At 41.0% G+C, this 21,352-nt stretch overlaps 1 protein-coding gene across 1 annotated transcript; it reads left to right on the top strand.

The window, feature by feature from the left end:
* The first annotated feature begins 358 nt into the window (after positions 1-358).
* KCNA7 (potassium voltage-gated channel subfamily A member 7) lies at positions 359-21,151 on the top strand. Its single transcript, XM_063300929.1, has 2 exons — positions 359-1,384; positions 18,139-21,151. Exons 1-2 carry the CDS (start codon positions 809-811, stop codon positions 19,027-19,029), a joined length of 1,467 nt encoding a protein of 488 aa, XP_063156999.1. The 5' UTR covers positions 359-808; the 3' UTR covers positions 19,030-21,151.
* The last annotated feature ends 201 nt before the right edge of the window (positions 21,152-21,352 follow it).

Genomic DNA, 21,352 nt, shown 5'->3' with positions numbered 1-21,352 from the left:
GCCCAGGCTCAAGCACCACCTCTCTTTCTGGGGGAGCACAAGAGTTCTGGCTGGCAGTCTTCCGTACTCTCCTGAAGGTGCCCTGCCCTTCACACTGCCCACTTTTTTCTCTGCCCTGGGCACTCTGCCTGCCCCTATGTCACTCCCAGTTATTTTTAGCTCTTCCCTCTTCTGATCAGAGTACTGTTGGGATTGCTTTTAGGCATGGAGTTGGAGGCGGTGCTGGGATTTTGGCAAGGGGGCCAAGAGTCTGTAACGTCCTGGGGCTATCTGATATCCCTAGGTCTAGGGAAAGTGTTTACAGGCAGAAACCTTGACGCTGGCACTGGAAGGCAGGGGTGTTCTCAGAAAGGGGACATAGAGAAGAACAGTTGGGGAGGGGGAATCTAAATTGTACGTATAACCCCTTTGGAAATACCAAAGCAATTTTGAAAGTAGTGTAGATGAGATGGCACTGCGATTGTGATTGTCCATGGCTGAAGACTGGCTTTAAGAGAAAGGTTCATTCCAGGAAAAGAAAGGAGATGGCATGAACTAAGGAAATGAAGGAGGAGAGAAGTAAGTCAGAAGCTAGACCAGATATGTTTAAAGTAGGGAGTGAATGAGTGAAAATAGACGAAGGGGAATTAGAAGAGAGAGATGATGTCAGCTGAGATACAGACATTACTGTGAGTAGACTGATACTGGAAAGAATACAGGATAGAATAGCTGAACTGGCAATTCGCTGGAGAAGGCCTCAGCATTTGGGTGAACTTTGAATCATGGCCTCCTACATCATCTCAGGATCGCTGTAGCTGCCAGTTCTACCATGGAGAAGCTATTGCCACTGACAGCAGGGGAAAGTGAGCCCATTGTCCACTGTGGGGGGCATTCCCACAAGGACTGCTGTGAGCGGGTGGTGATAAACGTTTCTGGCCTACGATTTGAGACCCAAGCAAAGACCTTGAAACAGTTCCCCAACACTTTACTGGGTGACCCTCGGCGGCGTATGCAGTACTACGACCCATTGCGCAATGAATACTTCTTTGATCGCAACCGGCCTTGCTTTGACTCTATCCTGTATTACTACCAATCTGGAGGGCGGCTTCGAAGGCCAATCAATGTCCCTATTGATGTTTTCTTGGAGGAACTCAAATTCTATCAGCTGGGGGAAGAAGCTCTCACCAAATTTCGTGATGATGAAGGATTCATCAAGGAAGAAGAGCAGCCTATGCCTGAGAGAGAATTCCTCAAACAAGTGTGGCTGCTCTTTGAACATCCAGAGAGTTCCCAGGCTGCCCGCATCATTGCAATCATTTCAGTTATGGTCATTCTTATCTCCATCGTGATTTTCTGCCTGGAGACTTTACCTGAATTTCGGGATGAGAGGGACATCTCTTTGCCGGTAAGTTATGAAGGCCATATTGATAACTTTTCTCTATAACTGGTTGCGTTGTTTTGCATGTTCTCCTTTCTCTGAGTGGTGAATTTCAGAATGTACTTACTTCAAAACCCCTTTCCCCAGTTTGGTGTCATCCAGATGTCTTAGACAATAGCCGCTGTGTTGTCTAATGAAGATGAGAGTTGTAGTCCAGTAAATATAGAGTTCTAGCTTGGGGAAAATTACTCTGCTGTCAAATTATAATTTAAATGATTTCAGAAGCTTCCAAGTATAATATTCTCTTACTGGTTGTTTAACTTCTATTTCTATCACATAAATGGCAGTATTGTTGCCAGTATTTTGCCACTCAAGATTTAGAATTTGTCGTCTCTGTTACCCCAAGGAATTTTTTTTAAGAAAGTCACATTCCAAATCTGATATTTGCAAAAATCAGATATGAATTTTAAATTGTCACCTCTGTAATCCTTTAAAGAAACAAAGAATAAGAATATGACAATTTCTTTAGTTTATAGGCCCCCATCTGAAAGCATTTCTTAATGCAGTCTTGATTCAAAATCATTTAATATCAATTCCCCAACAGCATTGGACCTCACTTTTCATTCCAGGAACTTCATAGTTGAGTCTGCACATAATCACCAATGAATGAGTTGAAACAATCATGCCTCTGTTCTCCTCAACACAGTATGTCTGTATTGTATCATAGGCTATAGAGAATGTGGGGATCTCCAGCTACAATGTTGTTACTCAAATGGTGATGTTTTTACCAACTGCTGTTCCATGTGGGTTTCAGAGCCTCCTTATTTACTATTGTGTGATGGGAAGCGGGAGGGGGAATTAGGCACCTGGCCTGAAAATTGTTAAAGAAGTTATAATAATGACAACAACAACTCCCACCAAGGTAATATTTCCTCATAAATCAATTTGTTTCTTTCAATGCTAATTATTCTGTGCTTTGGTTCTTCCCCCACCTGCTGCCATTTTATAATGGTCAGCCTTCTCAGATAGGCCCCATGAACATAAAGTGAGATTCCCTGTCCTAATGGGCTGATTAGTGTGTTAGGGACAATGACTCAGCAAGAAATGCAGTCCTAAAAATTTGTATACTATGCTTGCTGAACCTTAGAATTCAAAAAGCTTTCAAAAAGGAGGGAGGTAGATTTGCATGACTTTCAGTGCCAGCTTCTAAGCCAGTTTTCCCTAATGTAATACTCTCCAGATGTGTTCAGATTGCAAATCCCAGAATTCTCAGCCAGCCTGAGGAAATAATGATTCAACGCATTTAGATAGCAGATAATGGGGAAGATCCAATAGTAACATATATAAAATTTCATGCAGTTTTCTTCTCTGCTATGGTGTCAACATATACTGCATCTTTTATCTTTCCTGCTCATGTATCTGTCACTCTGAGACTGAGTGCGGTCAGCTGAAAATATGTTTTTGGTTTGTCTGACTGTATAGCTTCACCTACCATATGCCTTCTGCAGCCAAGGCCATGTCATATGTCTCCATCATCTGTAGAATGCTTCAACAAACACTAAACACAATTGTGCCATTTGAATCTGCAAATTGAAAAAAATGGTACAGTGGGTAAAATTTAGGAAGCCATGGGATAATGTTTTTCAGCCTAGAACCATCAAATGAGATCAGATGAAAATGTGCTTGTCATTTCCTGTGAACATGGCTAATGATCAGGGTGGTGGGGGCCATAGTCCAGTGACATCTGAGGAATCACAGTTGGGACAGGATGCTGTAGGGATGTAGCACATAGATGTTGGACCCAAAGGGCATCTGATCTCTGATTTTGCCTCTGTCTTTGTCTGTCTACCACAAAATTGCCCCAGAGACTACATACCATGGAGTTCTCAATATGCCATCTATCATCAATGTAGATACAGTGCAGCCTGGCTGTACCTGGGGCTTCAAAATGTGTTGAGCTACAACTCCCATCCCCCTCCATGTTGGTTGGGAATAATGAGACTTGAAATCCAAAAATATGGAAGGCATCAAAATAGAAAAAAGTCGGTAAAAATACTTGGAAGGAAGTACTGATGAGAATGAAATAAGTATATAATTCTTCCTCTTCACGTCAGTGTTTTCCCCAGTGGTTCATTCCCATTGCCCTTTGTCTGATTCTCAGCCAGCTCTGAAATCAGAGTTTTCCTCAACTGGGAGGGGAAAGAATCTCAGGAGAAAATTCAACAAATGGGGAAAAGGCCTCAGCTATCCTTTCACTTAGTAATCTTTGGAAATGCTCCATCTTGGCTAGTTAAATTTGTAATTCTACCCTTTATAGGTTATAAAAGGAGAGCACTCAAGAGGATTGGTTTCCAGACACTTCACTTGTTAAGCTCCATTTCTGACTCTCATACTTTTGGAAACAAGCAACTGGAACACTTAAGAGAGCAAAAGTTGTTTGGCCAGGAAGAATTGTAGCAGAAATTCAGTTGCAAAGTAGAAAATTAAGCATCCATCTAACTCAGAACCACTATGCTGTATGTCTGGAGGGGGACTGGGGAGATACAAGTTTCTGCTTCTCTGTGGAGCTCATTGGGTGATCTTTGATCACTCAATATCTCTCAGCTCAACTTCCCACAAAGTTATTCTAAGGACAAAATGAAGGGATACCCCTTCCCCCATGTGTGTTGCCTTGAACTCTTTAAGGAAAGGCATGATATAAATACGTTAAATAGCTTGGTGTTTTTTTTAATTGTATGGCATAGCAGTTCAATGTTCATGCTGCCAACAAAAGCATTGTGGGGATAGTTTGTTCTTAGAGAGGTACAGGCTGAAGCACTGTTACCTGCACTCACCTGCAAATTTCCATGAATGATGCAGGGTGTCTAAATGAGGATCATATCCATTGCTATCTGTCTGCTCAGGATGTATTTGACAAGGTTCCACATGACATTCTCATTGACAAGCTGTTAAAGTATGGTTTGGATGGCACTATAATGAGGTGGGCCCACAACTGGCTGGCTAACTGCACTCAGAAATTTGGCATTAATGGCTCTACATTAATTTGGAGAGCAGTAACCAATGGGATCCTGCAGGGATCTGTCTTTGAGCCAGTATTATTCAATATTTTTACAAATGATCTGGGTAATGGGATTGATGGGCTGCTTATCAGATTTGTGGATGACACAAAATTGGAAGGTTTGGCAACATCTAGAAAGACAGGGACGCGGTGGCGCTGCGGGTTAAACCGCTGAGCTGTTGATCGGAAGGTCGGCGGTTCGAAACCGCGCAGTGGGGTGAGCTCCCGTTGTTAATCCCAGCTCCTGCCCACCTAGCAGTTCGAAAACATGCAAATGTGAGTAGATTAATAGGTACCGCTTCGGCGGGAAGGTAACGGCGTTCCGAGTCGTCATGCTGGCCACATGACCCGGAAGTGTCTATGACAACGCCGGCTCCAAGGCTTAGAAACGGAGATGAGCACCGCCCCCTAGAGTCGGACTCGACTGGACTTTACGTCAAGGGAAACCTTTACCTTTACCTTTACCTAGAAAGACAGAAAAAGATTGCAGTCTAATCTGGGTAGGTTGGAAGACTAGGCTGAGAGGACAAGGTGCCTTTCAGTTAGGAGAAATGTAAGATAATCCATTTAGGGAGGAAAAATACAGGCTACACATTCACGGCTTGGAAGTACTATCAGGCCCGCAACTAGGGTCTGTGTCACCCAGGGCAAACATGGATTCCATGCCCATTTTGGTGCTCCCCCAGCACTCATTTTGGCACCCCCCTCAGTGCTCATTTTGGTGTCCCCCCAGCATGGCACCAGGGGCACATGCCCCGCTTGCCCCCCCCCCAGTTGCAGCCCTGAGCTCACCCCGTCACGCGGATTTGAACCGCCAACCTTCTGATCAGCAAGCTCAGCAGTTTAACCCGTAGCGCCACCACATCCCAGCCATAGAAGTTAGGATCAGAAATAATGAGTATGAGTTACAGTTACCTTCATTTGATTTAAATATAAGGAAAAACTTCTGACTGTAAGTTCTGTACAACAGTGAAACAGTCTATCTACGGAGTTCGTTGAATTCTAGGGGCTTTTAAGAAGAAATTAGGCAGCCTCCTCTCAAGGATGGGTTAGTTGGTTTTCCTACACATTGCAGAGGGTTAGACGAAAGGATCCTTGTGATCTCACCCAGCTCTGCAACTATACAATTCTATGCTTTTGCTTCATAGTAAATTTCTGTCAATTCACAACCAAAACTGCCATAGTCACTGGTCCTGCCCCCTCCATTACATTCCTGTTGTGTGTTTTTGTCATTCTCCACACACTGCTTATGGAAATCTCCAAAGGAAAGCCTGACCCACTTCTTTTGGCTCTCCGTGTGAATTAGAACTTTTAGAACCTGGAGTCTTAATTGCACAAGGAGGCAAGAGGAGGAGAGCAGGCTCCCAGTCAAGGGTGTACTCACATATTACCGCTGTGCCTGCCCTGTTCCACAAAGTGGTTGCCCCCTGTATTTGAGAAGAAAAGAGGACCTCTCTTCCAGTACATCAGGAACAAATGGAACTTTCTTTTTTTTATTACTTTCTTAAGTCCCTCTTCAGTCTGTTCATAGTAGCTGGTGCACTAGCCAAGCTTGGCTGATCTTGAAAAAGCTAAGCAGAGTCAGATTTGGTTATTACCTTAAAATCTAAGCTGTAGACTATACTGGGAAGTTGGAAAAAAGTCCCTGAAGAGGGCAATTCCATATTGGTATCAAAGAAAAAAAAAAGCATGGGATGTATCCAAGTTTTGATAGCAACTTGAGTCTCCCTTTGTCACCTCCTCCACTATTCCTTATGGGGTGGATAGGCATCCCTTTTTCTTAAACACATTTACGGAACTCCTGCATTCTGGAAAATGAAGCTGATGGGTGCAACTGCCTAGAGCTTCCCTCTCTAGTGGTGTATTTGTTCCATGTGACATTTACAAAGAAAAAAGATGTTGTGGCCACTGTCTCAGCTGTGGGGGAGGGGGACTCAGCTTTGGGAACCGGGACCTGTGCCCACCGTCTTCACTACCAATGTCACCGCTCCAATGTGTTGAGAACCACAAAGCTAATTAACAGGAATATGAATGACGATAAAAGACCTACAATTCTGTTCTTCCCTTCATTTTAATTGTATGGGACCTTTAATCTGTCCTAATTTACTAGGATAAGTACTTTTAAAGCTATAGTATTTTTCTCAGGAACCAAAATAAGGGGTAGGGTGAATTTTTTTTGGGGGGGGGAATCTTCAGCTTTGATGAAAGTGGACTCCACTTGTATGGCATCACAGTAAAAAATGGAAGATATTTCATAATCACTCTAGATTTATTTATTAAACAAATTTATACAGCCACCCAACACACACAGTGGCTCCAGATGGCTTACAGAATTAATATCCATAAAAACAAAACACACACCCCACGGTGGCAGCAAACACATTCAAATTAACCACTTGATTTTAACTCACCATTTCAACAAAATTAATTTTATTTACCTTATTCCTCATGTTGCACAATTCTATTAAGCAGCTTCTCAAATGCACTTGCTACTGTCATGTATAGGGTAATTCCTATCTGTCTTTATATTTACAAGTTCCTTTACATAATCAGGCAAAAGGTCATATTTCAGAAAATAAAGTTCTGCTCTGTGAAGAGAAAGATGAATGGTCAAATGAAGTTCTTGCTGTGTTTGGAAGAAACCAAATAAGAATTCATATTTTCATTCCAGGGAATGTTGAACGAAATTTATCTAGTAAGAAACGACAACCTGGCACCTGATTATTTGATTTGGGGTTTGCAGTATTCAGGGTGCATGTGCTCAGTGCGTCTTTTTCAAGCTGGTGCCCTCCAAGTGTCATGAGACTGTGTACTGGCTAGGAATGATGAAAATTTCAGACCCAATATATCAGGAAAGGCTGGTGTAAGGAATTTCCTGGTCAGCGCTATCCTGTTTATTCCCACATACTTCCTGAGTAGCTTGTACTCAAACCTTGCAGATCTTCACTCCTCCAAAACAGCTTATAAGGATTCTGCCTGACAAGATTTCTCTGGTGTCTGCTTTCCTGCTGGCAACTGGTGCTAATTTGCTGCTAGCTGGGCTGGAGCACAAGCAGATGAACAGGATTAATATCTTCCATACTTCAGTGTTCACCAACAAGGGATCCTGAAGGCAGGAGAGGATAACTGCTAACAATGTTCTTAATTTTAAAGGCTGGAAGGACCTGGCTTTTGATGCCAACAGGGGAATCCCTCTGGGGCACATCGCCATGGAGACCCTCCCGTCCCTCCCCATCATGTGCTCTCTCTGTCACACAAAACACTTCCCTCCATTGTTCCAGTCTCAGTGCAGCCATACAGCCATGTATATCCACGGAAGTGGGGCCATCCTACTACTGTACTCCATATATATTTTGTGAAGCCAATCCATTTTTCTCCTGTAAAGCATGCCCCATTTATAAACTTTGTTGTAAAACCTCCATTTGAGATTTTAAAATATATATAACTATTTACCCTGTTCCCTTTCCTATCCATATGACTTTTGTTGATTCATCTAAAATGATAGCATGTTAAGAATCACCAATATTACAATTCTATACATGTTTATGTAGGAATCAGAAATAAGTCAAATTGAGATATGGGTAATTCAGTTACATCAGGAATAACATCTAGCACTGTAGTACAGGCTATGCTGTAATTCAGGTTGATCTTATAATTTAAAAACTTCTGAAAGCTGTTAGTGCAGTGGAAGGCAACAGCAGGGCTACTTGACTCTGGATTGGGCCTAAGTCTGTCTGGAAGACCTACTAAGCTCAGTAGCACTTATTCCTAGTAAGCACAAAATAATACATCCTGCAATATCTTACCCCACATTTTGCAATACTTATATATGCAGTTGTGATTTAGTTCAGTATTATCATGATAATGAAAGCTGCAAATCAGTATGGTTCATAGCAAGATCTCTTGCTATGTTGTTAGTTACTCACTGATACACAAGATTTTATGTAATGCAGATACTTCCACGGGTTGAAAAAAAATGAACAGCCAAACCTTTTGTACAGGATACTAAAAGTACTACTGGGTCTTTTCTGTTTTTGCACATAAATATAAAAATGCTGTAAACATAGGACAGAAAGTGGAAAACAGACATTTTTAATGACAGTATAGATAAAATATAGATTATGTAAAGGCAAAAAATAGTTTATGAATTATATGAGCCACTCAGTTAAGCTTAATGAGCCACATCTCAATCCTGAGCTATTTCAAGTTCTTCACTTTAAAGAATCAGACACAGCATTGAACGATGCTCTTCATGTCCATATATATACATTTAATAAAAATTGTTAGATTTTTAATGCTCCATGAAACCCTTCCATGGCTATCTCTGCCACAACGGAGTCAATACATCAGATGTAATTGTAATCCAGCTATTGTGTTTTATGTAACAGGTCCAAGATGGTGTAGAAAAAAACAACTGTAATACTGAAGGTAAGGGTAGAATTCCATAGGGACTGGAATCAAAGCCTTCCTTCTCCAAATGGAATGTAAGGTTTCCATTTGGAGCGAAAGAATGAATTCTATCCTGTGATAAGGTGCAAATAGGGAGCAGACTGTATATAACTGCTTTTTTCCTCCTAAAATTGCAGTTAACCCTTACACAGATCATTTCCAAAACATTTTCAGGTTCTTTACAGCCCAACTCCCCTCAGAAACTGTGAAGCAGAGATTTCTGCAGACTATCATCTTATCTTGGTCACCCCATCTAGAGGAAACCATCAGTACCCACAGCTAATTGCTCAGAACTTGCAACTATATTGAGCCAAGTTCTTTTATGTAATGGCCTAACTGCAGCCAGTGGGGTTAAACTGAGCTATGATTCTTGCTGTACCAAGCTAAATTTCTGCCGCTGTGAAATAAAGTTGCCTTAGTTGGAAATTGTACTGAGTGCCAAAATTCTCATTCAGCAGGCAGTTTCCTCTGGCAGCTGAGTTGGTGTGACAAAGGGGTAGCAAATACATACTTACAGGGTGGGCATGCCTAATTTTCTGCCTTGACTGCCAAATAATTCGACCAGAATATCTTGTCTTTCAAAGGAGTGGGTTTGTGCACTGATTCAGACAGCAAAATGCCCATATTAACAAAACAATATTAAAACTGTAGTTAGCGCAGTTAATCTAAAACATACTTATTACTGAACAAATAATAGTGCCAAGAACTAGAGTAATTATTTTAATTCTGTTAATTCAGTTTAAAAAATGTTAAAATTATATTCCTTGTTTTGTTCTTCAAAATGTTTTCTTTTCAACAGAAAGGTGTTGATTGTCTTTAAATATGTAATATGTATGCATATTATATGTAAGGTGAATGAAAAAAAAAATTCTTTTTGGCCTCTCTTTTTCCCTGTTACTTTGCTAGCAGTCCCTTTTTTCCAGTTTTAGAAACAGCTTTGTAACTGAATGACTCTTCCTATGTTGTAGTTACTACGTTTTTCTTGAAATTAACCATTGAGGTATGTCAGTCATGGTTTCTGGCTTAGCACACCTGAAGCATGATAAGAGGAGCAAAGCTGGTGGTTGATCCAGCATCAGATTTGCTGGTATGAATTTAAGGCAAACTGCAAAGCTAAGCAGCAGGAACAGGCCCCCAACTCGGGTCTGTGTCACCTGGGGCACACGTGGATTCTGCGCCCATTTTGGCACCACCCCAGCACTCATTTTGGTGACCCCCCCAGCACGGCACCCCAAGCACACACCCCGCTTGCCTGTCCCCTCAACAGTTGTGGCCCTGAGCAGGAAGAAGTCCACTCCTGTACTGAGGGTGTCTAAAAGCAGGAAATGTACAACTTAGTTTTATATTTTTATCCCTAGTAGCACATTTTTTATTTCTGGCTCAGAGCAGACCTGCCAGTTGTATGCAGCTATTGCAGTTCTCCAGTTGTATAACACATGTAATGAAACAGGAATTACTTTTGGAGAAGTAGCTTTGGGAGGGAGAGACAACAGAAAACAGTGAGGACAGACTTAAATCATCCTCTGCAGTTCGCTTTGCTGTAGCTACTTTTTCCCAATGATGTTCCAGATGGGCATGTGCAAAGGAGGGAATCTACTCTGTTTTCATGAATTAATCTAAATTTAACAAATGTTGTTTTCCCAAGTTGCTTTACTTAGAAGAACCAGCCATTGGACTTTTATTGTACTTACTATACTTTATTATACTTAATGCCATTGTAGCTTTTAACAGCAAGAAGCTTGTGATACTGCAAAGAATAACGCATTTTTTTTAATGTAGTATTTTGTGAAGTAGGGTGCAGGAGATTAGCAGACTGTAATCCTTGACAAATTTTACCTGGTTATGTAATGATATATAACTCTTCTACTCCAACACCGAAATAGCATAGGCTACACTAAAGAAGGGCCCACTGTTAAAATGCAACAGCTGCTTTCAACTATAAGTTGTACTTCCTCAAGGGCTTCTCTTCAGTTGGCTTGATCTAATGCTCCTCTCATGTTCTCACAATTCCAACGCTCTTATAAATATTAAAACGCAATGTAGCCCTCCTATATGTGTGTGTGTGTGTGTGTGTGTGTGTATGTATGGAAGCATCTCAAGCTGCTCTAAAGCTCTGGCTAAGTGCTGGTTGTACAGAAATGTGCATTTCTATGCAAAAGTTTAGGGGCACTGGGTCAAAGAGTCAGTAACTTTCAAAGAGTCCCTAAGTGAACAGAAGCTGATACAACCTCTACCTTGTACAAAGTTAAGCACAACTTCTTTCTTCGAATTTGAATGCACGGTTACTGTGTGCACTTGTTTACAGATTCAGAATAAGAAAACTGTGAACACAGCAGCTGCAGAAGTTTGGAAACCATTCCAGTCAGTAATCATTACACTTCCTTTGGCAGAAATCTTCCAAACATTTCCTGTAGCCAGCTTAGAGTCTTTCTATTCTTGCTTTTGGATTTTTTCCCTACTCTTCCTTGCAAATGTCTTCTACCTCAGATAAATTATTCGGTTTCCTTGCATATACTGCATGTTTGAGACCTCCCAACAGATTTTCAATAATATTCAAATCTGAGGGCCATTCAATAATTTTCATCTCTTTTTCCTGTAATACTTCCTGGGTTGATTTGGATATATATTTTACATTGTTCTCTTGCAGAAATATCCAACCACTTTTCAGCTTCATTTTTTTTTTACTGCTTATGGGACATTAGTTTCTAGGATATGTTGCTATTTAGTTGAGTCTATTCTTTTTTTATCTGCACAGCATGTCCTGTGTCACTGGTTGCCATACCACTCCAAAGCATGATAGACCTACCCTATGCTTAACAGTTGGCAAAATATTCTTTTATTCAAATGCTTTACTCTTTTTTTTCCTAATTAATCTTGTGTGGTGCTCAAAAGTTCAATTTTTGTTTTATCAGTCCAAAGCACGTCATTCCAAAAGATTTCAGGCTTACCAAGATTTTCCTTTCTGTCCTTTAGACAATGATTTTTGAGGTAAGGTTGGAAAAAAGGGATTTCCTTCTGACAGCTCTCCCATGCAAACTGGTACTGTGGATACAGTATCAGCTAAATCTTTAAGCAGATCGTTTTCAGTGATCTGTGGATTCTGTTTTGCAGATCTAACCAGTTTTCAGGCAATTTGAATAGAGATTGTTCTTGTCTTCAAGTACTGTCCTACAGTGAAGAAACTGAAGCTGTAAAGAGGTTAGATATTTCAACAAAACACCAATCTGAAATAATGTCCACATCAACCATGAAATACTTACGAGAAAGAGAGATAAAAATTATGGAAAGATCTTCACATTTCCCAGTCTTGAATATTACTGAAAATTGGTTGGAAGATCTCAAACACACTGTTTGCATGGAACCTAAGAATATTTTTGAGCTAGAAGAGTTCTGCAAGGAAGAGTAAGGAAAAATTCCAGAAGCAAGAATAGAAAGATTTTTAGCTGGTTACAGAAAACATCTGGAAGCTGTTATTTCTGCCAAAGGAGGTGTTACAAAGTATTAACTGAAAGGGTATCCACACTTTTCATCTGCTGTATGAAATCTTTAAACAACTGCACACAATAAGTATGCACTGAAATTTGCAGAAAGATCTTGTGTTCAGCTTTTTATCATGAAGAGGTGGTGTTAGTTTCTGTTCACCTAGGGATTTGTTGAATCATACAGTTTGACCAGGAGTGCCTACAGTGTTTATTTTCAACTGTACATCTTGGCACTCTGGTTAGTATAGAGATGCATGTCGAGATTAAAAGGGAGCTAAGCACAATGATGGTCCACAGTGTGCTAATCCTGAACTGTATCTCTGGTAAGTATCAGGATCACTACATTGGTCTGATTGCAATATCAGTAAGATGTCATTGTTTACTCAAGCCTAACATGGATTATTTATTTCAGTTAAGCTTATTGTTGGCATGATCCAGAGGTTTAACATTAATAACATAACACTGAAGAATAAATACTGTAGCTAGTCTTGTATAATTCAGACTGCAGTCCAGACAAGTGCTCTTGTTGTCTGTCATATACAGTTGCAAAAACTTGATACAGTATTTGGTTATCCAGATTATGGATGAATGCAATTTTGATCCTGTTTTGCTCAACCAAAGAATTAAAGCAAAGTCTTTCAAAACTTGTGAGATGCCCAGAGAAGCACAGAATATTTATTTGGGTCCTCTTCTTTTTACTGCTTACTATTTCAATATAATTTTTAAAAATCTTTTAATGTTAATGGCAAAGTAGAGAGTCTGTGGGGAAACCCAGAATAATTCTTTAAGTTATATTTTATCTGATTGGTTTTATTCCCTTGAATGAGAAATATTGATGCATCTCATTATTTAAAGTATTAAATCGTCATTTAATCATATCCCTTCCTTGCGTGAACCTGGGATAATTGCCTTGAGATAGAGAAATCTGGACAGAATCTAATGTTACTATTTTCATTAAGGCTGAGACAGCATTAAGCACATACTTTTAGTATCATCTACACCCTCAAAACATCAGAGTTCAAAGAGATGTAGGGGTTCTGCACAGTCATATGCAGTCTAACCTCAGATGGTCAAATTATACATTGTACTAAGCAAAGGACATATCTTTAGCAGCATATTCATCACTAACAATTCCATATTTTGTTCTTGGAAGATGCAGTTATAGGAGCCCCAATCCAGATTAGACCTGTGGTAAATGGGGAGTTATCTTTCCCCCCTTCCTGCTTTTCTGTTGAAGCTCTTCATCATTTGCTCCTTCAGAGACTATTTGTATTAAACAACACATCCAGGGTGTAAGGAATTAAGAACTAGTTGTGAAAGTGTCAAAAAAAATGGTAGAGTTAAGAATTACATTTCTTTCTGTGTATTCATTCTTACATCCTGCTTGCCATACAGGTAGTTCTCGACTTACAATACAATTAGGACTGGAATTTCCACTGGTAAGCAATGCAGTCATTGAGTCACGCCCAATTTTATGACTTTTTTGCCACAGTTGTTAAGCGAATCCGGCTTCCCTCATTGACTTTCCTTGTCGGAAGCCCCTTGGGAAGGTTGCAAATGGTGATCACCTGACCCCGGGACACTGCAACCATTGTAAATACACGCAGGTTGCCTGAATTTTGATCCTGTGACCACAGGGATATGGCAACGGCCGTGTGAGGACCTGTTGTAATTCTTTTTTTCAGCACTGTTGTAACTTCAACCGGTTGTTAAATGAATGGTTGTAAGTCAAGGACTACTTGGTATAAAGTTGGTTTACTACAATAACTGTTTTTGAGGGACCTGTCTTCATGGCATTGACTCCATCTCATCCCCAACCTGCTGCCAAGGCAGCCTACATCTGTCTTTAGTTCTTCCAGTTTGGAAGTGGGGTTTTCCTTCTCCCAACATAAAACTTTCCATATAGACAATCTAGAGGGCACTGGGGACAATGTTGTCAGGAGCAGCCTTCTGCCCAGCCCCAGTTCACTCAGCAAAGGCTGCTGTGGAAATGCCTGTTTGATCATTGATCACTGTGCCTCCATGCTAGGTCTGATTTGTGGCTTTGGTTGCGAGAGAGACCAGATTCTTGGCCTTTTCCCTCGTGCACTGGAATATTGGCTTCAGGGAGGTTGATAGACCTACCTACCAACCAACCAAGGATCCTGCTATGTAGGCAGGGGGGTGCATGGGCATGTGCTTGGGAGCTTGTAAAGTGTGCAAGGCCACCAACACACACAGAGAGATGGAAATTGGACAGTGGGGAAGAGGGTTCTTTGCGTGACCACAAACAAGTCATGGGAGGAAATTGGTTTCTGGAGGGATAAAGGAAAATAAAATCCAGAGGCGCAATAGCACTGAGAGCTCTCTGTTGGGACTCCTCTGGTTTTTGTCTTCCAGTCTCTGACAGAACAATTAATCTCTGGGTGATCAATAACCAACCCTATCAGAAGAAGCACATTGTAATAAAAAATAAGGCTTGAACCCCCAACCAGGAGCATCCGCAGTGATGGTCAGTGGCTTCAAAATGGCAAGCACGACCAGGGCATTGAAGCGCAGCATGTTTTATGTGTGTGCAATCCATGGGACTCACATTGGACAGGGATGGGTCTTTGATCACCCAGTTGCCCCTGCCACCTGAAGCCCCCGACCATTGCCGCAGATGTCCTCGCCTCCAACCCCACAATGGCCCATGTTCAGCAGAACAACTGGTGGCTGGTTTTCCTACTGGTAGGAAATTCGGGGAGTGGAAAGGACAACTGAAAAACCACCCTTTGCTACCTTGATGCTTCCCTCTTTCCATTACACTGCCTGGCCTCTTGGCTGATGCAGTGATGTTTGTTCACTATAAACATTGTTTTTTTTTCAAAGGTAGCTATCTGTTTGAAATGTAGTAAAAAGTAGAAATGTAGTAAAAGGTAAAATATATGTGTGTGACATGAAATGTAAGAATATATTCTGGTGTGGAATTTTCCTGTTCAGAATGCTAAGCAATCAGACTCTTTCCTAGCATACGCCATTCCATTCCAGCCTTTTGGATTTTCCATTTTCCCCATTCTAACATTTGTGGTTCCAATTGGAACTTTCTGCCCCTTTGGGGTCCCCGCAAGGCCTGGCATTTTCCCAAGTCTGCTGATACCTCCCTCTAGTAGACAGATAATACCAATCTGATTACATAAAAATCCAAATAAAAAATAGGATATAATGTGATCTGAATTATAGAGAATGGACTGAAGGCAATTAATGTAGTTCCTAAGTGAAGCAAAGAGCTAAGCAAATCTAGAGCTTGCGAAGAGCTTTCTGAGAGCTTGTGCGACAGCTCCGTGGATTTGCTGTGAATCCCCTGAAGGGTAGGTGGGATACTAATGAAACAAAAAGACCGTTCGGAAAATGCATGAAAGTAAAAATACCCTTGTCTGTATCCTAAGCCCAGGTATGTCAACATACAGAGGTGCAGGACAAACATTCTAAACATGTTCTAAAAGCAGATATCAGACACAATGACCCAGTCCAGGGGCTTTTCTGGATCCAAACTGATCTAAGAAATTCCCCACAACCAGAAGGTTCTTCCCTTGCTTGCAGAGCAAACAGGCCCCACTACAGAAGTCAAAATTAGAGAGGCAGGAAATCAGAGCTGACCAGAGGACAGAGCTGGGAGGAATATCTGACCTTGACATTCTGCTTTTCTCCTAGCTTCAGGCACAGCTTTGATTTGATTCCTTCTGCAGATAACTGGGCCAACCTGGTATCCCACATTCTCTGCCATCCATTTCCTGGTACTCCCTCTGTCTATTGTCTTGAATTAAATTTGCAGCATATCGATTTTTGTATTATTTTTTCCTCACAAGAACACGTAACTTACTCTTTGTCCTTCCATTCTTCCTGTCCAGTTCACACCAATACACCAATCTAGGCTTGAATGTATAATATATAATAGAAACATAAACACACATTTGCATATACTTCTTGAGTTGCATTAAGCCTTCAAGTAATTATATTTTGGGTAAGTTTGTGGCAATCTTGTTTTCCTTGATTTGGTCCACTGAATATTTAAAACTACAGTATGCCCTCTCTGTCAGAGAGCTGATTAATCTGAGTGGTGGATAGATGCCAGCCTGGATACACTTTATCAACCAGGGAAAGAGGCAGGAGACCTAATCTGCTGCTTAATGCTTATGTTTTACACTTGCCAATGTGAGGAGGGCAGAGCATTTAAATTGTTAGTGGTTCATGTTATATATTTATATTTTATATATGTGCCAGCAGAAAAAAAACAATTTACATATATTTTACTCTGCTTTTTTGTACAGGAAATAGATTAAAAAATAAAGTCCAATCAAGTTTAATGGTATTCACAAACCCATTCAGAAGCATTTAGAGTGAAAAACTTTATTTAGCATTGGTATGGCATTTTCCAGTATTCAGAATGCTGCGTATGCATGATTTAGTTGGAAACTTATAACAGTCTTACATTATTACCCCCACCCCCCACATAGCAGATGGGAAAGAGAGAGGCAAGTTCATATAAGGTTACTCCTTAAGTTAATGGCAGAACTGTGATTCATCAAGCAGGGAATTTCTGTTTCACAACTCTGCCTTTTTGCCAGTAGACTGTACAATTTCTTCAACCATATCATACACAATGATGGCCAAGAAACCATTCTTGTAATTCAGTCTTTTCCCTCTAGCCCAGTCTCCATCCTTTTACCTCATTGCCTGAGCCTGAACTCTGAACAGCCATGAAAAGAATATGTTCATGGATCAGAAGATGCATGGCAAAAGCTCACCTTGCCATTCTGTCTGTGATGTAAATACTGTGCTATCCTGGTTTCATGAATATATACAGGAACAATGTGGCAGACGTTATGGGAAAAGGGGAACTTGCCTCAGGCCGTTCTTGAGCGGGGAGACAGAGTCTGAAGCAGTGGTCCATAGATTTGACAGTTGTTCTGGGTCCCCCCTCTTTAAATGTTGAAGCATATTATACTCTGCTTATTTTCAAAATATGGTATACTGGCCCCGCTGTATTTGGGCACTCTCTTGTTCATTGTGCAGAATGGAGCTCTGAACATCTCCTTTGATAGAACAATTGGTTTGCTTTTTAATTTCTGCAGAAATCATACCTGCCAAGCATCAAATAAGGTCTGGTACTTGCTTAAAAGATTTCACTTCAGCCCTCTCTCCATGACGCTAGCTGAAATATATCAGTCTTCCTGATGACTTGGGCTGCTTCTGTCAACCCCAGTTGGGAGTGATGAGGAAAGCAGTCCCAGGTATTATGGCACACCAAACTGGGGAAAAGTCAGTGAAGACAGAAATCCTGATTGGTGATTATTATCTTTTATTATCCTCATTAATTTTACTTTCTAACCAAAAGGCAGGCCATGCTGATGAGACTCAACTAGCAAAACTGCTACAGTGGCAACATGATTCAAGGGCAGTGTTTGTGGTGATGATTGGGTTTACCTGACAGTTGTGAAGATGTCAGTATGTTAGGACATAACACATTTGTCTTTAGAAGGATATTGATATTTTCAAGGAGAGTGTGTGGTGACCTGGCCTTTCTCAATGTGGAGCCTTCCAGGTGTATTCATACTGCAGTCTCTAGTAGTGTTTTTCAGACTTGGCAACTTTAAGATGTGTGGACTTCAACTCCCAGAATGTACTGCTGTAGTACTTGTCACCCAACAGTTTAGCCATCTCTTCTAACTGAAACCAATGTTTTGTACTATAAACACTAATTTTTCACCTCCTTCGGGTTAATTAAGTCACATTAACCAGGTCATTCTGTTTTCCTTTCTTCCTTTCCACAGCTTGTCCACCATCATTTGAATAGCAGTGCTGCCCTGCCACCACCAAAGTCTCATTCTGAAGACCCTTTCTTCATTGTAGAAACCATTTGCATCTGTTGGTTCTCCTTTGAACTCCTGGTGCGGTTCACAGCCTGCCCAAGTAAGCCAGCTTTCTTCAAGAATATCATGAACATGATTGATTTTATAGCCATCATCCCTTACTTTGTTGCCCTTGGTACCGAGTTTGCACGCCAGCGTGGGGTAGGCCAGCCTGCCATGTCATTGGCTATCCTCAGAGTCATCCGGCTGGTGAGAGTCTTTAGAATCTTCAAACTCTCCAGGCACTCCAGAGGATTGCAAATCCTAGGTCAGACGCTGAAAGCCAGCATGAGGGAGCTGGGCTTGCTCATCTTCTTCCTCTTCATTGGGGTCATCTTGTTCTCCAGTGCTGTCTATTTTGCAGAAGCTGATCATGAAAAGACAAATTTCAGCAGCATTCCTGCTGCATTCTGGTGGGCTGTGGTTACCATGACGACTGTGGGATATGGTGATATGTACCCTGAAACTATTGGAGGCAAAATTGTGGGGTCCCTCTGTGCCATTGCTGGAGTACTCACCATCTCACTTCCAGTGCCTGTCATTGTCTCCAATTTCAGCTACTTCTATCACCGAGAGACCGATTGCGAGGATCATGGTCAATACACCCACATTACAACCTGCCCATATACCCCACCACCATCCCCAGAACTTGCTGCCATCCAAAAGAAGGCTCACATCCAAGGGAAGGCTCAACTTAGGGAGAAACATTATGGGGACAAAGAACTAATTGTGCCCAGTTCAGAATTTCTAGATGGCATGGTGCCTATAGGCAACTTAGAAGTGCCCAACAGACGTCTTGTGACCCAAGTGTGATCGTCTCATCCACCCAAGCAATTCTTGCCTGCTACATGCCTTCCCTTACTTCATCTCAGCATGTTTAACTGGAAAGTTCTGCATAATAATGCAATGAGCCAGAAGTCTGATCTGTTGTGCTTAAAAACTAGTAATGGGTTCAGAGATATGCTTCACCTTAATTGTAGAGGGGGAGGATTTGAATAGACAGATATGTTTAAATTTGGGATGGGGCAAATTACTATGGGTTGCCAAAGGATCAGACTATACAGTAAGAAAAATGAATTAAATTGCAAAGAGGCAGTTCAACAAACACATATTCTGCCACACTGTTCTTTCTTTAGTTGGAGTTGCAGTCAATCAAGAAAAAGTGTCTTCTCTCTGATTCTTTTATTTCCCTCTACTGTGTCACCCACCTCCTTCTGTGACTCAAAAAACTGAGGGCATGAAGGTGCCTTTAGGAAACCACAGCACTGTGTTCTTGGGTTATATCTGCTGGATCGTTCAATGGAACATACCCAGGACAACCAGATCCCAAATAGCAAGAGTGGGAATAAATAAGGGAATGCCATCAGGCAATTGTTTTTGATTCAGGGTATCACAGGGAACATTGTCATCATGCTAAGAAGGAACTGTAAATACATCTCTAGGCAAGACCTGCTGCTGCTGCTGCCACCGCTGCTGCTACTACTACGGTACTACAAGTTTTCCATCAGCCTGCTTCTTTCCTAACATAGGGCTCCTTTACTTAGATTCTACAATAGATAATTTGCCTTCATTTTTCTGGGAATTTACTTTAGAAGGCATATGCTGTTGTTGTTTTTTTAAGCAATAGCAAAACTGTAATGCTTATACAATTTGTTTTAGGAACCACTTCCTTTTCTTCTGAAATCTAGTGTAACCCCCTTCTCATCAAGCAATTCCAAGAACAGCACATTCTTCTGCCTCGGTGCTCACTCCCCTACAAAGAAAGGGGACAATTTAATATAACATTAAATCCAAGGTCAGCCCAGTTAACTATACCCCAAACCAGCCCAACTTAAAAACAGGCAGGGCAAGGCAGCCTAGATTGAGTAACAGATCTTGTGTGTGTGTGCACACGCACACTTTTGAGTCAGCTTTGACTCCTGGCAACTACCTGGACTAGTCCATCCAGTTTTCTTGACAAGATTTTTGGAAGTGGTTTGCCATTCCTCCTTCCTAGGGCTGAGAGAGCGCGACTGGCCCAAAGTCACCCAAATGGCTTCATTCCTAAGGCAGAAGTCTCCTAGTTTCTAGCCTGGTGCCTTAACCACTACATCAGACTGGCTCTCCTTAGGGTACCATTAAAGAGCAGCAGCTGATCATTACTCAACCCCTCCCTCTTTCAGTACCGTGGTTTTTTTGCCTATGGTGTCAAAATATTGTGAGTTGTTCCTGGACAACCCAATGGTCTATCCTTACAAATATGTGCAATTATGCTCTTTCATTGCTTTTTATAACCATGGAACAAAAACTCTTCTGCTTCAATTTAAACATTGTCAGGTTCATTCAGGGAAAACACAATCCTTTTCCATCACAAGCCAGAAAACTGTTAAAAAACTTAGTGTTGAACTCAGGTTAACCTTCTGCTGGCTATAGTCAAGCAGCTTCTTTCACTTCATGTACATGAGAACAACAATTTTTTCCAACCTGGTATCTTTCACGTTCACTAGATTACAGCTCTAATCTTTCTGGCTGGAGTTTATAAAAGCTGTAGACCAACCATTATGGAGGGCACTAGACTGGGAAAGATCGGGTTAGACATTTGCTCTATGAAGGTAATTCTCTTTTTCAGTTGTCCCATGAAATATTTGTAGGGAATGGAAGGGGAAGTGGTTCTGAAAGTCTTAACAAATATCCATCTGTCAGGGGAAAAAAGTAAAACTGAAAAAGAGACAGACCTCCCTAATACCCATCTCCCAGCCACTTTATTTGTCTTAATATAATTTGTATTCCACTGGTCTTAAAATGAGAGAAAGGGAAAAGTTTACATTTTTAGTCGAACAACAGCACTTTCTCTCAGTTATAATTTGTTTTATTTTAAAAAGTAGGGCAAAAAGAACTATACAAATGGGGGGGAAAGCTTCTTGAGCTCAATCAAGTTTAAAAGGACAGAGAGTGAATAAGTAAATATAAACAATAGTGTGCGTGGTGTTGGTTAGTACAGAGGCTACAGATATCTCAACAGAAATGCAATATAACAGAATTAGCTGACAAGTGGAGATTGTGATAAATTCAAAGAAAAAAAATCACTATAGCTACAGTTAAACTGTTCCCCTGCCCATTCCTTTGATCAGAATTTTAATGACAAAGTAATGTTATG

The sequence above is a fragment of the Candoia aspera genome, chromosome 4 (assembly GCF_035149785.1).
Source record: "Candoia aspera isolate rCanAsp1 chromosome 4, rCanAsp1.hap2, whole genome shotgun sequence".
In the NCBI taxonomy this organism is placed as follows: domain Eukaryota; kingdom Metazoa; phylum Chordata; class Lepidosauria; order Squamata; family Boidae; genus Candoia; species Candoia aspera.
The sequence above is the reverse complement of the archived record's forward strand: the minus strand, read 5'-3'. Positions and strand labels throughout refer to the sequence as shown.

Bases quoted from the DNA above. Each gene is read 5' to 3' on its own strand.
- KCNA7 (XM_063300929.1), top strand. From the start codon at position 809: ATGGAGAAGCTATTGCCACTGACAGCAGGGGAAAGTGAGCCCATTGTC. The intron at 1,385-18,138 runs GTAAGTTATGAA...TCCTTTCCACAG, and splicing joins AGAGGGACATCTCTTTGCCG to CTTGTCCACCATCATTTGAA.